General features: G+C 41.6%; 1 protein-coding gene and 1 long non-coding RNA gene across 33 annotated transcripts; both read left to right on the top strand.

Annotated features, from left to right (window-relative positions):
* The first annotated feature begins 191 nt into the window (after positions 1-191).
* On the top strand, positions 192-14,681 carry LOC127006355 (28S ribosomal protein S11, mitochondrial-like). The gene is made up of 5 exons (XM_050876226.1): positions 192-546; positions 2,217-2,347; positions 2,480-2,580; positions 3,288-3,353; positions 14,458-14,681. The coding sequence occupies exons 1-5, from the start codon at positions 278-280 to the stop codon at positions 14,566-14,568; spliced, it is 678 nt and encodes a 225-aa protein (XP_050732183.1). The 5' UTR covers positions 192-277; the 3' UTR covers positions 14,569-14,681.
* Positions 9,081-11,997, top strand: LOC127006359 (uncharacterized). Of its 32 annotated transcripts, none has more exons than XR_007759534.1 (5): positions 9,082-10,240; positions 10,273-10,336; positions 10,369-10,432; positions 10,465-10,978; positions 11,144-11,997. It is a non-coding gene; the product is annotated as an uncharacterized LOC127006359 (long non-coding RNA). The 32 variants fall into 32 exon arrangements; XR_007759547.1 differs by having other exon boundaries at positions 9,082-10,254; positions 10,287-10,336; XR_007759533.1 differs by having other exon boundaries at positions 9,081-10,432; positions 10,465-10,814; positions 10,881-11,044.
* Positions 14,682-14,806: the final 125 nt, after the last annotated feature.

The following is a 14,806-nucleotide window of genomic DNA, read 5'->3' as shown; positions in this document are numbered from 1 at the left end:
CTCAAAGTGTTGTGAAGACACGTGCTGCATGAGAGACACAAGCTGATTGGCTACTCTGAGAGAAGCGGAGCAATACTGGACGCCTATTGGTTAAGGATTTCCAAGGTAGCCAATGTACGTTGAGCTTTGAAAATACTCGCTGGAGAGGGTGAGGTGTCCCCCAACCACGACGTCAGATCACTCCCTTCACCATTCCCCCGCCCAGCCACGCCATTTCGAAGAGGAAAGTGCAGCGAATGTGGTGTATTTTGTTGCCGTGAGGGTGGCACTGGCGAGCATGCTGCGGGGCGCGGTGGCAAGGACCCTGTGGACAGCCAGGGGCGCGGCCGGGGCCCTGACACCGCGAATTCCGGCCGAAGGAAGTCCCGGGCATGATATTCCTCGAAAATTGTGTGCAGGAAGGTGTTGGGAGGGCGTGAGGGGCCTCCACGTCAGCCCGGCGGTCACCAAGGCGGAGGGCCGCAAGGAAATGCTCGCCTCCATGCCCCGGCGGGACGAGGGGACGGAGGGCGAGGCAGCCGTCAGCATAGACAGCAGCATTAGAGGGTGAGTAAGGTGTCTTTCAAGTCCTCCATTAGTTCCTTTGCTGTGACGGGTAAGTGCGCCATTTTTCTGCCGGCTTTGTGTCCATTCTGGTGTGTTGAGGAGAGGTCTGGGGCGCCGGGAGGACCACCAGGGCATGGGCTGTGTCTCCGGGCCCCTGCAGCCCCTTCTGCGGCCCAACAGTCGTGTAGCTTAGCCCTCATGCGTCCTCAATTGAGACGAGGTAAGGAATTGCTAAATTTGATCGTAGTTTGTTCGACATTGATTGGGAGTCTGTTTTGGAGTGTCATGACTTCGTTGCCCGTCAAACAGTTGGTAGGAGATCTCGGGGTGATGTTCTAGCCCCGTGCCGGCAGTGTGAGGTGCTCCCTTAAGATGGCCATGTTTGTTCCGTGAAATGGTCGCGTTTGTCGCCCCCAGTGTGTGTCAGAGTGGTTGGGACTTAGAGAGGGCTGTGTTTTGAGTGTTGGCGAGGAAAGCGATGTGTACAGGTTGCTCTTGTCCGTAGGTGTCATTGTCCCTTCAGGAGGCAAGGCCATTGGTGTGGTAGATGAGGTAAGTTATGTGCCTGAGTCATTTCTCAGTAAGTATAATTATGATGATTGATGTGGAGATGGTAAATTGGTTAGATTTTCACTTGAATTGGAGGCATGCAAGAAGGCAAGTAATGTGTATATTGAATAGCTCCTGAAGTAACCACACTTAAAGTTTGATTGCCATTAATATCAGTATTGTCAAGAAATCTTTAAATAAGGTTGCACAATGCATGTAAGCAATTACATGAATTATTGGAGCTTAAAACTTAATGTTAAAGTCAGCAAAAACTGTATATGGGATTTTTTCTCAGATGAAAACTTATCTTTGAAACCAAGTCAGTGCTGTAGATCATGAAATTTTCCTTGTTGGCCCTTTAACCTCTAAATATTGCATGCAGCCAAAGATTACAGTTTGTTGGATAATAACAAATTGGCTTAAGCAGTATACATGCAAACAACATTTTTCAATGAAAATAACCAGTGCTTGAAAATATACTTTATGCAATATTAGCCCAAGCAGCAGTTTCTTGTTAGTTTTTTATTATAATGACCAGTGAATCCTCTTAACAATTATTAGTTAGCCAATCTTAGGAATAGGCAAAGGTGTGAGTGCTTTTTTAGGGTGCCTTGATGGCCATCATTATATAGCTCTTTATCCAGAAAGCTTAGGAGCAACGTCTTTTTGTGATATTAATCTATAAACTTATACCATTAGATCACAAGCAGAGGTTTGTAATGGAAAAGATAACTGCCACAATGTTCTAACTTTTTCTTTCATTAAAATAGAGTATGTAGGACACTAATGTATCCATTCAGACCCCTTTAAAAAGATTCTCATTTAAATAGCTCAATGGCAAAGTTATTATTGTTTAAGTTATATTTTGTAGGTGTTGCATCAGGTTTATGAAAAGTAGTTTAATATAGATAGTAAGGGTGACAAAATTTGGTACAAATTGATGATTGCATTGCAAATTAAAAAAAACTTTCCTCAACAAATAGGGATTTTGATTCATATGAATTTATAGTATTATGGTGTCATCATGAAATAGACAATGCTGGTTGTATATAGGTAATTTAATAACTAGCACTGCCCATGTTTTCTTGCGAAGTAAATAGTCTTCTACTTTTTAATTATAGGAGTGATGGGTTGTTTCCAGATGAGAAGACCCCAGACTTGTTGTTTGATGGAGTGCGCTTTGCTGATCTTCCCATTATTCATGCAAGGTTTTCAAAAAATAACACACTTCTGACTGTAACAGATGCTAAAGGTATGCAGAAACATAGATCTACAGTGCTGAGGAAAGGGGGGGGGATATGAGCTATGGAAAACCCTGATACCTATTATGTAATTCGGTTTATTCAGCATGCTCATTATTTCGTTGGTCTCTCTCTTGTTTCAGGTGTGGCTGAAATGTACCGGTCATGTGGAGTTGAGGGCTTCAAGAACACAAGAAAAGGGACTAACATTGCTGCCCAGGCCACTGCTATCAGCTTGGCTGTGGTACGTTGCTTTTATTTGGTATCTTTTTCATTGCATCCTGCATGTTTCAGTGCAGGTTCGTGGGTCAGCCCTGGTTAGATGCAACTTTGGTGATAGACTGACGGCTCTACTTTGATGCATAATGCCCACAAATTGTTCCAACTGACATAGATCTCCTCAAAATATATATAGTACCACTCTAACAAACTTTTTAAGCTAGTCTACATATTCTATTCACATCTAACCTCTTAATTTGAATGATAGTTTGGGATTTTAGCTTATAATTTTGAGTATTGACTGAAGTGTCCTGACTTTTTTTCTTATCAAATATATCTGGAGCTGAATTTTCCAACCCAGAATGTAAAATTAAACACTTGAACCTTATTCATATAGTTGATCTATATGTATGAGGAGTGTGAAATTTTGCATTCTGGTTACTCGTATATGAATGTGGTGACGGTAGTAATGTGTAGCAAATCATACATTCCATTGAAAGTGTACCATGATGGTATGACAACTTGGGATGTTGAAATGATTGTTCAGGTATTTTTTTTATCATTCAGAATGGAATTGATTCAATAGGATGATCAATGATTAATGAGGATAAAAATATTCTCATTAATATACTACATATTGCCTGTCATGTTAGCTTGTTAATCAGGCTTGCATGTATTGAAGGTAGCTAGTAGAGAAGTACTATGGTAACACTTTCTTGTTATTTGGGACAGCGAGTGCTGAACAAAGGCATACGGAATGTGCGTGTGAAGGTGAAAGGACTTGGACCTGGTCGAATGGTGAGTGTTCAACTCAGGTTATGGTTAATGTGCATGTGCATTGACAAATGTGAGGTTGCATGTAAATTAGATCTGATATACCAATTGTATTAGTTTTGGCCTTTTCCAGTGACTGTCAAAAATGGAGCTCATATTATGGCAACAGATTGACATGATACTTATGCCCTGCATATAACAAACTATAGATTTTTGCCCATGGAAAAAAGTATATTCAATTAATAATTGCCAATAGATCAGTGATGCCAACTTCATACTGTAACACTGAACAATTTAAATCATTATTTAATAGTTATTGGAATGAGAGTTTAGTATAACTGGAATAAACATTGTTTGCCTTAATCTGGGGGCAAGGTAATGGTTGCTTGGCTGTTGCTCCATTGTTGATAGGCATCTTAGTGTAGCTATCTGTAGTATATCATTTATCATTAGAAATGTCTGCAAAAAGAACTTCATTGGGTAACTGATTCCATAAATTTGTCAACGATGGAAGAAAACATCGTGAAAATTGTTGTACAAAAATTCATAGGATTAAAAGCAAGATCGTTTTGACTAAGAGCAACCCTCGTGAAAGGATCAGGCAAAGCATTGTGTAAGGGATGCCATCCTCTTCCATTCATCAAATTTTACATTCTTTCCCTTGTCTTATTCTCTCCAGATTGCTACTCTGACCTAACTTTTATACCTACCTTTTATACAATGCCCATTGTAGTCATTGGGAACCATATAGGTTTGGTACTGGGGCCTGAGATTGAATAGGTCTTGTAGTATGCATTCACTGACCTCAAGCTATGGCCTTTACTTAAAGAAATCAAGGATTTAGCATAAAACTATCCAAAGAAAAAGGTATGCAAGACACATGGCAAGGATGATAGCATTATTTGTTGCTACTGTATTTTTACATTTTTCTGGTGACAAGTTTAGTTATGGCCATATTTCTTCTTATTGGGCATCTCATACTATCCATCACAAAATTCTTGTCTCCAAGTTGTATTGTTCGATAAGTTCTGCATCACTAAGTTTATCTAGTGTGCTTGTCTCTCTCCGGTATATGACCACAGATGTTGTGCCGACTAAACCAAACTTTCCAAAGAGGATCCTCTATTTTGATCTTTTACAACATATGGTGTTGAACCTCTAAAATATATATACAAGGTTTATGGTGGTGTCAACCATTTTATCTTTTTTTTGCTTAACCTTGTAGCAGCGAGGATCATGTTTCTTAATTGTCCATCTAAGCGAAAAAAAATGAGAAAAAAATCATCTCTCACACAAACCATTTCAAAATAAAAATCAAAGCATTTGTGATCAATTTATGTATCATCTATTTTTTGGGGTTTAAATCATGGCACAAATTTGGCCTGTCGCTGCTACCGGGTTAAAGAGTTACTACATAACCCAAAAGGAAGGCTAATAATGATCATTTGATTCACATCTTCATAACCTATTTTTTTGATGCCTCCATCCTTCATCCAGTGATGCAGATATGTTATAATAACTTTTCCAACCATTAAGACTCACCCTTCTAACATCCTTCTAACACACTCCACCCCCCCTAGACAGCTACCCCAGCCTCTGTACACCAGTATCAAATGTCATCGTGATTGTTACGTCCATACTTTCGTACACCTTCCATTCATGTGCCAGTGTGTAAATAATGCTTCCCTACAAACCTAATTCCCCTCCTGTGCTCCCAAAGCCTCCCTAACAACCTGACCATTTTCCCCTCAGTAGCATCAAGACACACTGATAGGCCTAAAAAAACTTGCCAAGTCATCCTAAGGGAGGGTAGGACACCGAATCACCTGCAGGCCAATTAACCCCTAAGGGATGTAGTAAATCTGATGAATGACTCCTGAGAATGAAAAAAACCCATTTTGTAAAAACTTGTTTTAAGAAATTTTTAGGATTTTAAGCTAGCTCTAATGGTATAAATTTGTCTTGTAATCTCACTGGAGATTGTGGAAAAATAAAAAGTTGAAATTTCACATTCATTGGACAAAAAAATTCATAGAATTAAAGTTGTAGATATTGCAGAAACAAAAACATTTATTTATTTATTTATTTATTTTTTATTTTTTAAGTTGTACCACCATTAAGGCAGGTCAAAAGTGGCGTGATGTGCAGCTTGCTGTGTACTTCTGCTTTGAGGTTGTGTGACGAGTCCTACGTACTGGAGTGTGTCGTCATCTGAGTCAGATATTTTATGAATAGGCGGGGCAGGTGGTTTAGCGGGATGAGGGCCTTGTGGCTTGATGGGAGTTGAGGTGAATCCTGGAGGCAAAATATTATTGCCTGGAAAGTCAGAATCTGACGATATAAGTTGTTGATAAACTGCATCCCATTCAGTGTCACTGGACCCAGCAAATTCCCTAGATATGTCGAAGAGAGCATCCTTTATCCATCATTACTAGCTGTGTGACTGACCACCTTGGCCTATGTATGCGTGCATTTAGGCCCAAGGTTGTCGATTAGTATATTTAGGATATAGAATAATAGCAAAGGTCATGAGGAAACTAGGGAAAGAAAAGAAAATGAAGGCATCTTCACGTGGGAAACTCATCCTTTTATGGAACCCATTGAATATTTTTGCCTGCAGGTCACTTGTCCTTCAGGGGGTTAATGTCAGAAAATCTTGCAGGAAATAAATGCATAAAATTTATGCACTTGATGTATAGCTTGACACATTTGATTGCCTCAGGCTAACTCGTTTCAAAAGTATGGCCCCATGTCCTCAACCCTTTATTATATGAATTACTCCTATCCTACTTTATTTTCCTTTTGATTTGGTTAATCTAGGGTTATGCTGATATACAAATGAAATCTTTTATTCCTGGTTCATGCCATATGGCCAGCTATTAGCATTTTGCTAATTTATTTCACATCTGAGTTGTTAACCCTCATAATTGTGTTAACTTCATCTACCCTCCCTTCCCCATCCCTTTCCTCATCATCTGTCAGATATATAAACTAATTGTCACAAGCACTTTTAATAGGTCATCTCCACTCCATTGGTTCTTAATTTTGATTGCTGTCACAATTATCTGACTCCACACTGGACTAGGTACTTCAATCTGCATTATGTCTTACTTGGTCGTTTCAGTTCTGACATGATTGTATACTATATCTTAGTGCTATAGTTTGCTCCTCAGTCAGTCGTTTTGGCAGTTGCCCAAGGGATACTAACACTTCATACATTACCAAGGTGTTTGATTATTCATTTGCTTATCTCTAATTTTTAATTGCCTACATGGTGGTCTCTCTCTCTCTCTCTCTCTCTCTCTCTATGTAAGAGCATTTTTTTTTTTTATAAGAAAGCTACAGTTTCCTCCATTGTACTCTACTGACAATAGCTTTTTTTGTTTTTGATTTCCTCCATTAGTCTCCTGTCAATGAAAAACATAATTAATCATTCTTTTTCACCGAGAAGTGTAATTCCTGTGCAAACTTTGGGAACTGAATTCAGAAGTAGCTTTGCAGCACATTAATTACAGTAGTATCAATCTGACCATTGTAAGTGATGTTTCTGTGCCAGAGGAAAGTAAGCTGATCAATCCTCTTGAAAGTTGTATTTGTGGTATGAAGGCTAGTACAGGGATGTGCACAGCTTAATGTTCTTCATTCTGATGTACATGTGGAGGTCCAAATGACTCGCTCAAAAATAAATCACATTCCATTACCATCAGTAGATCCTGTACCTTGAATCCACCTCATCCTTGTTTGCATATTTTTGGTGAACAGATTAAGGATGTTTCTTGTATCTTTGTTGGGAGTCACTCGTGATTCTAAACTGACATTGAGAATCACATCCGTTCCATGTCTTCCACTATTGCACAGAAGACAGGCTTACTTTGTAAGTGCTTCAAAATATTTGCTTGTGACTCAACTGTAATCAAATCTTTTTATGCATTCATTTTGCCTCACTTTGAGTATTATGCTCCTGTTTGGATGTCTGCTATCAATTCAATTAAATTTATTTCTCCGGCACTTGTTCTTGATCTTGATCATCGGCGTCATGTTGGTACCCTTATCATTTTATTTAAAGATTTTAAGAATAATCGGCATCCCTTACGTAATGCTTTGCCTGATCCTTTTACTCCTGCCCGGGTCACGAGGTTTGCTCTTAGTCAAAACGATCTTGCTTTTTAATCCTATGAATTTTTGTATGACAATTCTCAAGATGTTTTTTTCAGTCGTTGATAAATTTATGGAATCAGTTACCCAATTAGATTGTCCTTTATGCGGGGACTTCGTGGTGTAGTGGATAGCACACTTGGCTCACAACCGAGAGAGCCTGGGTTCGCTACCCAGGTGGAGTGGAAGAATTTGGGCGGCTTTTCCGATACCCTACGCCCCTATCCACCCAGCAGTGAATGGGTACCAGTTATTAATTGGGGGTTGTGTCCCATTTCCTGGGATCTGTTCCCTTCTCCTACAATTCCTTCCCCTTCTGTCTCTCTCCGGCATATGACCACAGATGTTGCGCTGACTAAACAAAACTTTTAACAGGCCAGTTTCTTAACTATTCGTTGCCTTTGCTTCTCTCCAGTACCTTTTGTATTTTATGTGGTTCAACTTGTTGTATCTGCACCCTGAAGGGAGGCTTTGGTAGCTTATCATAATAATATAATAATAGAAGCATTAGAAAAATTGACATAGGCATAAATATTTGTACCATTTAGGTTATATGAACATAAAAAATGAGCTGTATTGAGACTGCTCTCTCATTCTCTCTCTCCCTCTCTCGCTCTCCCTCTCTCGCTCTCCCTCTCTCTCTCTCTCTCTCTCTCTCTCTCTCTCTCTCTCTCTCTCTCTCTCTCTCTCTCTCTCTCTCTCTCTCTCTCTCTCTCTCTCTCTCTTTTTTTTTTCTTCTATTTAAACAGGGCTTACAGAAGATTGTGCTAAAGTTGAAGGCTTTAAGCTTTATCTATCTATAGCTACATACAAGACACATTGAATTACTGCCTCTCTCTCTCTCTCTCTCTCTCTCTCTCTCTCTCTCTCTCTCTCTCTCTCTCTCTCTCTCTCTCTCTCTCTCTCTCTCTCTCTCTCTCTCTCTCTCTCTCTCTCTCTCTCTCTCTCTCTCTCTCTCTCTCTCTCTCTCTCTATCTCTCTCTCTCTCTCTCTCTCTCTCTCTCTCTCTCTCTCTCTCTCTCTCTCTCTCTCTCTCTCTCTCTCTCTCTCTCTCTCTCTCTCTCTCTCTCATGCTCTCTCTCTCTCTCTCTCTCTCTCTCTCTCTCTCTCTCTCTCTCTCTCTCTCTCTCTCTCTCTCTCTCTCTCTCTCTCTCTCTCTCTCTCTCTCTCTCTCTCTCTCTCTCTCTCTCTCTCTATATCTCTCTCTCTCTCTCTCTCTCTCTCTCTCTCTCTCTCTCTCTCTCTCTCTCTCTCTCTCTCTCTCTCTCTCTCTCTCTCTCTCTCTCTCTCTCTCTCTCTCTCTCTCTCTCTCTCTCTCTCTCTCTTTTGAGACACTCTAGAGAGTGTGTGTGTGTGTGTGTGTCTATATATATATATATATATATATATATATATATATATATATATATATATATATATATATATATAATATATATATATATATATATATATATATATATATATATATATATATATATATATATATATATATATATATATATATATATATATATATATATATATATATATATATATATATATATATATATATATATATATATATATATATATATATATATATATATATATATATATATATTACACACATTAGTTTAGGGGGATTGTATTCATCCGTGCCCCATCGTGGAAAGTTCACCCTGTCATTTCCCACTGATGAAATTGTGCCAATGTACTAGACCTGGGAAAGGTGAATCACCCCAATTCCACCAGTGCATCTGGACGTGGACTTACACTCCCATACTATACAGATAAATACGTGCAAAATAGTCATCCATTAACCCCTCTGCCTTAGGAAAAGTACTTGCCCTTGCTCCGTTCACTTTTCCTCAAGACCAGAGGAAAGAAAGATTGACTGTCTTACAGGAAGAATGTGTCAATCATAACAGTCTACAGTTAAAGCTTTATCCTTTACTCCACTAGAAGAGCCTAATTCAATGATACAATTACGTGTATTTGTCAAAGTTTCCCTGCTCCTTAGCTTCCCCGAGAAGAAATGTACCCACCCTACTTTCCTTCATGGGAGAGTTTCTCCTCCCCTTAGGTCTCAACTGGGGTAGTTACCCTTGTTCATGTCCCACCAGGCAAGTGTACCTATCCTATCCCATCCCTTCAGGGGAAGTGTAACCCTTCCTATTGGTCCTATTATATTGTACCCACCCTCCAGTCCCACCAAAGGAAGTGTATCCACCCTCAGGTCCCATCATGGAAGTTTGCCCACCACTACGTCCCACCCTCAGATCTCACTAGGGAAATTGTACCCACCCTCAGATCTCACCAGGGAAAGTGTACCCACCCTCAGGTCTACCAAGGGAAGTGTACCCACTCAGGTACACCAGGGGAAGTACCCACCCTCAGGCCCAAGGAAACTTTCCCACCCTTAGGGTCTACCAGCAGAAGTGTATCCACCTCTGGATTCCATCTGGGGAAGCGTATTCATCCTCAGGTCTCAGCTGGGAAATGTGTTCACCCTTGATTTCCACCAAAGAAAATACATCTGCCCTCAAACCCCACCGGGGTTGTGATCCTCTAGGTCCCAATAGAAGTGTACCCTACCCCTTAGGTCTAACCAGGGGAACTATACCCTACCCCACAAAGGTGTAACTCATCTCTTGGAGTCCCAAGAAGTGTACCCCTCCCTAAGGTCAACCAGGGAAGCTACCCCACCCCATAGGTCCAATCAGTGAGGTGTACCCCACCCCATAGGTCCAATCAGGGAGGTGTACCCCACCCCATAGGTCCAATCAGGGAGGTGTACCCCACCCCATAGGTCCAATCAATGAGGTGTACCCCATCCCCTGGGTCCAATCAGTGAGGTGTACCCCACCCCTTAGGTCCAATCAGTGAGGTGTACCCCACCCCTTAGGTCCAATCAGGGAAGTGTACCCCACCCCTTAGGTCCAATCAGGAAGGTGTACTCCACCCCTTAGGTCCAATCAGGGAGCTGTACCCCACCCCTTAGGTCCAATCAGGGAGGTGTACCCCACCCCTTAGGTCCAATCAGGGAGGTGTACCCCACCCCTTAGGTCCAATCAGGGAGGTGTACCCCACCCCTTAGGTCCAATCAGGGAGGTGTACCCTAGCCCTTAGGTCCAATCAGGAAGGTGTACTCTACCCCTTAGGTCCAATTAGGGAGGTGTACCCCAGCCCTTAGGTCCAATCAGGGAGGTGTACCCCACCCCTTCGGTCCAATCAGGGAGGTGTACCCCACCCCTTCGGTCCAATCAGAGAGGTGTACCCCACCCCTTAAGTCTAATCAAGAAGGTGTACCCCACTCCTTTGGCCCCATCAGAAATGTATCCCACCCTTTCAGTCCCACCAATGGAGGTGTACCTCACCCATTAGGTCCCACAAGATTAGGGGTACCCCACCCCTAAGGTCCCACCAAGGGAGGTGTACCTCACCCATTAGGTCCCACAAGATTAAGTGTACCCCACCCCTAAGGTCCCACAAGATAATTGCAATCCACTTTTTAGGTCCCACCAGGGGAGATGTACCTCACCCCTTAGGTCCCACCAGGGGAGGTGTACCTTACCCCTTAGGTCTCACCAGGGGAGGTGTACCTCACCCCTTAGGTCCCACCAGGGGAGGTGTACCTCACCCCTTGGGTCCCACCAGGGGAGGTGTACCTCACCCCTTAGGTCCCACCAGGGGAGGTGTACCTCACCCCTTAGGTCCCACCAGGGGAGGTGTACCTCACCCCTTAGGTCCCACCAGGGGAGGTGTACCTCACCCCTTAGGTCCCACCAGGGGAGGTGTACCCCACCCCTAAGCTCCCACAAGGGGAGGTGTACCCCACCCCAAAGCTCCCACCAGGGAAGGTGTACCCCACCCCTAAGCTCCCACAAGGGGAGGTGTACCCCACCCCTAAGCTCCCACAAGGGGAGGTGTGCCCCTTCCCTTAGGTCCTTTAGGGGAGGTGTTCTTTCCCATAGATTCCACAAAGGAAAGTGCACTCCTAATGGGTTCCACCAGGGAAGTGTACATGATCTGTCCTTCAGTTCAACAGGGGAGGTGTACCCACCTCAGTTATTTTTGTTAGATTCCAACAGGGCAGGGGCACTCATTTAAATCCCACTTGAAGTGTACCCACCCTCAAAAGCCATCAGAGGAAGTGCTCCCTTCCTCGACCCACACATCGGTCCCATTAGGGGAAGTAAAATCTTCCTCAGGTCCCACCAGTGGAAATTACCCTTCAGACCCCATCTGGGGAAGTGTATGCTATAATGGCATCCCACTAGGGGAAGGGCACTCACTTCATTCACATCAGGGGAAGTTTATCCTCTTTAGATCCAGCGGTGAAAGTGTACCCACTCATCACACCTGTAGTCTTTCATTCCGTCTGTCCACTCGCAAACGTAGATGTGGCACCTGCGCATTGTTAGTTCGTGATTGTGTGAAGATCCACTTTATATTTTCAGTGATATATTTGAATGTTTGTGTATAAAAAAAAAAAAAAATGTATATGAACCGCATACAAGATTTGCATCGATAATACACCATATAAGCACACGAAGGAACAACTTGTTTATCACACAGTATAGTTTGATCATACTCGAACGATCTATAGCCTTTCAGATACTCGTTTCATCTCATTCAGGTATACATAAAATGACATACGACTCTGCAAGTGTCTATACATAGGAATTTTGATGTGTTGCATGTAAATAACATGGGCAGCCTAATATTCAAAATAGCCTAGAATCGCATTCAACAGTTATTTACTATTTCATGTTATTTCCATTATTAATCGTTATTTACGTGCTGTAAATTATTAAGATACCCTTTATTTGCACTTGCAGAGCCAGATGTCTTTTAATATACCTGAAATGAGCTATCAATCAAAGAATTTGAAAAACCATCAATCGTTCGAGCATGACGTGACTTGTTATTTGATACAAGCTTGTCTTTTCGTGTAGTTGTATGTTAATCGATGCAAACGATTGATTTTCTATTATTATTATTATTATTATTATTTTTGTATAAATAAACATTCAAATATATTATTGAAAAATAAGCGTGAATATATCATGACGATTGATTTTCACGCATTCACGAACTAGAAATGGGCAGGTGCCACCTCTATCAAAATTCCCGCTTTGTTGGTGGACAGATGGAATGAAACAGACTTTAGTTGGGCAAGTGTATCACCTAGTGCTAGTGTACCCACCCTCAGGTTCTCACCAGGGAAAGTACATTAAAGGAAAAGACTCTCAGCTCAGTCTTGCTGGAGGAAGTGTATCTACTTGGGTGCCATGAAGGAAGGTGTACCCCCTGTTACCACCAGAGGAAGAACACTTTCCTATCCCACCAGAAGTTTTAACACCCACCCACAGGTTCCAGTAATGGAACACCCACCCTTAGTTCCAATAGAGCAAGTGTGCATGTATATTGTATAGGTTCCACCAGGGGAAGTGAACCCCCCCCCCCTCCCCCCTTACCAGGGGAAGTGTGCTCATTCTCATCTCCCAAATTTAATGCACTCACTTGAGTTCTCTTGTAGGGGAAGTGTATCCATCTAGTTTCTACTAGAAGTGTACCTAACACCAGGTCCCACCAGGTGAATAGTGAACCACCTTAAGGTCTCACCATAGGTGTGCCCATCTTATTTCTTACCAGGGGATGTATACTTAACATAAAGGTTCATATAAGGGAAAGTATACCCATTCAGGCTTAAACATAAGGATCCATAGTACCCCTTATTTGCAGTAATACCCATTCAAGCCAGTAACATCACAGTTCACCAGGGAAAGTGTGCATCTCACCAATCGACAGTGACCCACCTAGTGGTCTTACAGAGGTGTGGAAAGTGCACTAAATCCAGACCTTTCAGTCTTGTCTTTGACAGTGCACTCTGCCATGAGTCCTCTAGGGTGAAGTGAGCCCAACCCTTTGTCCTACTGCTTGAGGAGATCCATTTAAGATTTCTCCTAATCATGCATAAACTTGGAAAGTGTACCAGTTCAATCCTCAGTCTCCCAGGAATTTTTACCCTGTGGTACCTATTACCCAGTAAAAATGTAACCATGATTTCTGACAGTTAACTAGCTCATGCTATATTAGATTATGTACACTTTTTAAGTTAATAATTTAAATCCGAACAGCTTTGAGAAAATATTTTTGTACAGGGTGCCCTAATTTTCATATTTCTTAATTTTTTTCTTTATTTTGGCACTAGTAATCACTTAAACCTGTTGGTTGCTATGGATAATGGATGCCTAGTAAGCATTATCAATGTCAGGCCTTGCTTTGCATTTCAATCTTTTTGCTAAATTTATTTTCCTCCAATTTGCAAATGTTCCCATAGCATTAATAGAAACACTTCCTGCCTCAACTTGGAGTATATTTTGAAGGTGTTGCCTCATTGTGTGCCACTGTTCAGACTGTCCCATCATTCATGCCCATAGAAATCAACCTGCATGCTCTGCTTGCATTTCTGGTGTCAGGGAGCCAATGCACCAGCGTCCTTATACATTAATGCATGGTTTGCATGTTCTCAAGCTATTAGCCAGCGTGACGTCCAGTCACTATACACAATTTCCCATGATTTGTGTGCCAACCCAAACAAGGGTCTGTTCTCCAGTATGGCACACAACACTTGCATACTATTTGCACATCAGTAGGCAAAGAAAACACTTAATGGTCTTTATTTAGATTCTTAGCCACAACCATTACTTTTCTCAAAACGTATATCTATGTTGATGTCGTGCCCAGATTACTAACTTTCAAATTGCTTGGTGGTAGTAATATTTTTTTAATATACCTCACCTAAATGAAGTAAGTACACCAAATTAGGTAATGTTCCAGTGTTTTAATTACTTCATGGATAGGATTACTTATCGCTATACGAGACTTCCTTTGCATTAGTATTGTTTCTTGCTTTGCCCCTACTTAAGATTTCATATTAATAAATCAGATTCACATATTTATCATCCCCTTTTTTATTTTATTTCAGTCTGCAGTGAAGGGGCTGACGATGGGCGGCCTGAACGTGGTGTCCATCACAGACAGCACGCCCATCATGGATATGAACTGCCAGAGGCCTAGGAAGGCCAAGAAGCTGTAGTCACGGCTATGGGTTATCATGTACTGTACAAGGTACTTGTTGATATGCAGTCAACAATTATTTTATTTATATTGTATAACTGTAAATTATGTATTAATAAACAAATCTTTGTAGTATTTTGTTTCATGTGACCTTTGTAGCCTCACAACAGCAGCATCTGCAGGGACTGGGGAGCCTCATGGGAGTATATAGAGGAATATTTTTTGTTGGTGTGTGTTTTGAAGACCAGAGTGTGGGC

This window comes from Eriocheir sinensis, chromosome 3 (assembly GCF_024679095.1).
Source record: "Eriocheir sinensis breed Jianghai 21 chromosome 3, ASM2467909v1, whole genome shotgun sequence".
Lineage (NCBI taxonomy): Eukaryota > Metazoa > Arthropoda > Malacostraca > Decapoda > Varunidae > Eriocheir > Eriocheir sinensis.
This window is presented reverse-complemented; position numbering and strand designations above follow the sequence as displayed.

Excerpts from the sequence above, each read along its gene's own strand:
- LOC127006355 (XM_050876226.1), top strand. The coding sequence starts at position 278 with ATGCTGCGGGGCGCGGTGGCAAGGACCCTGTGGACAGCCAGGGGCGCG. Across the intron at positions 547-2,216 it reads ATAGACAGCAGCATTAGAGG|GAGTGATGGGTTGTTTCCAG; the intron begins GTGAGTAAGGTG and ends TTTTAATTATAG. Across the intron at positions 2,348-2,479 it reads GACTGTAACAGATGCTAAAG|GTGTGGCTGAAATGTACCGG; the intron begins GTATGCAGAAAC and ends CTCTTGTTTCAG.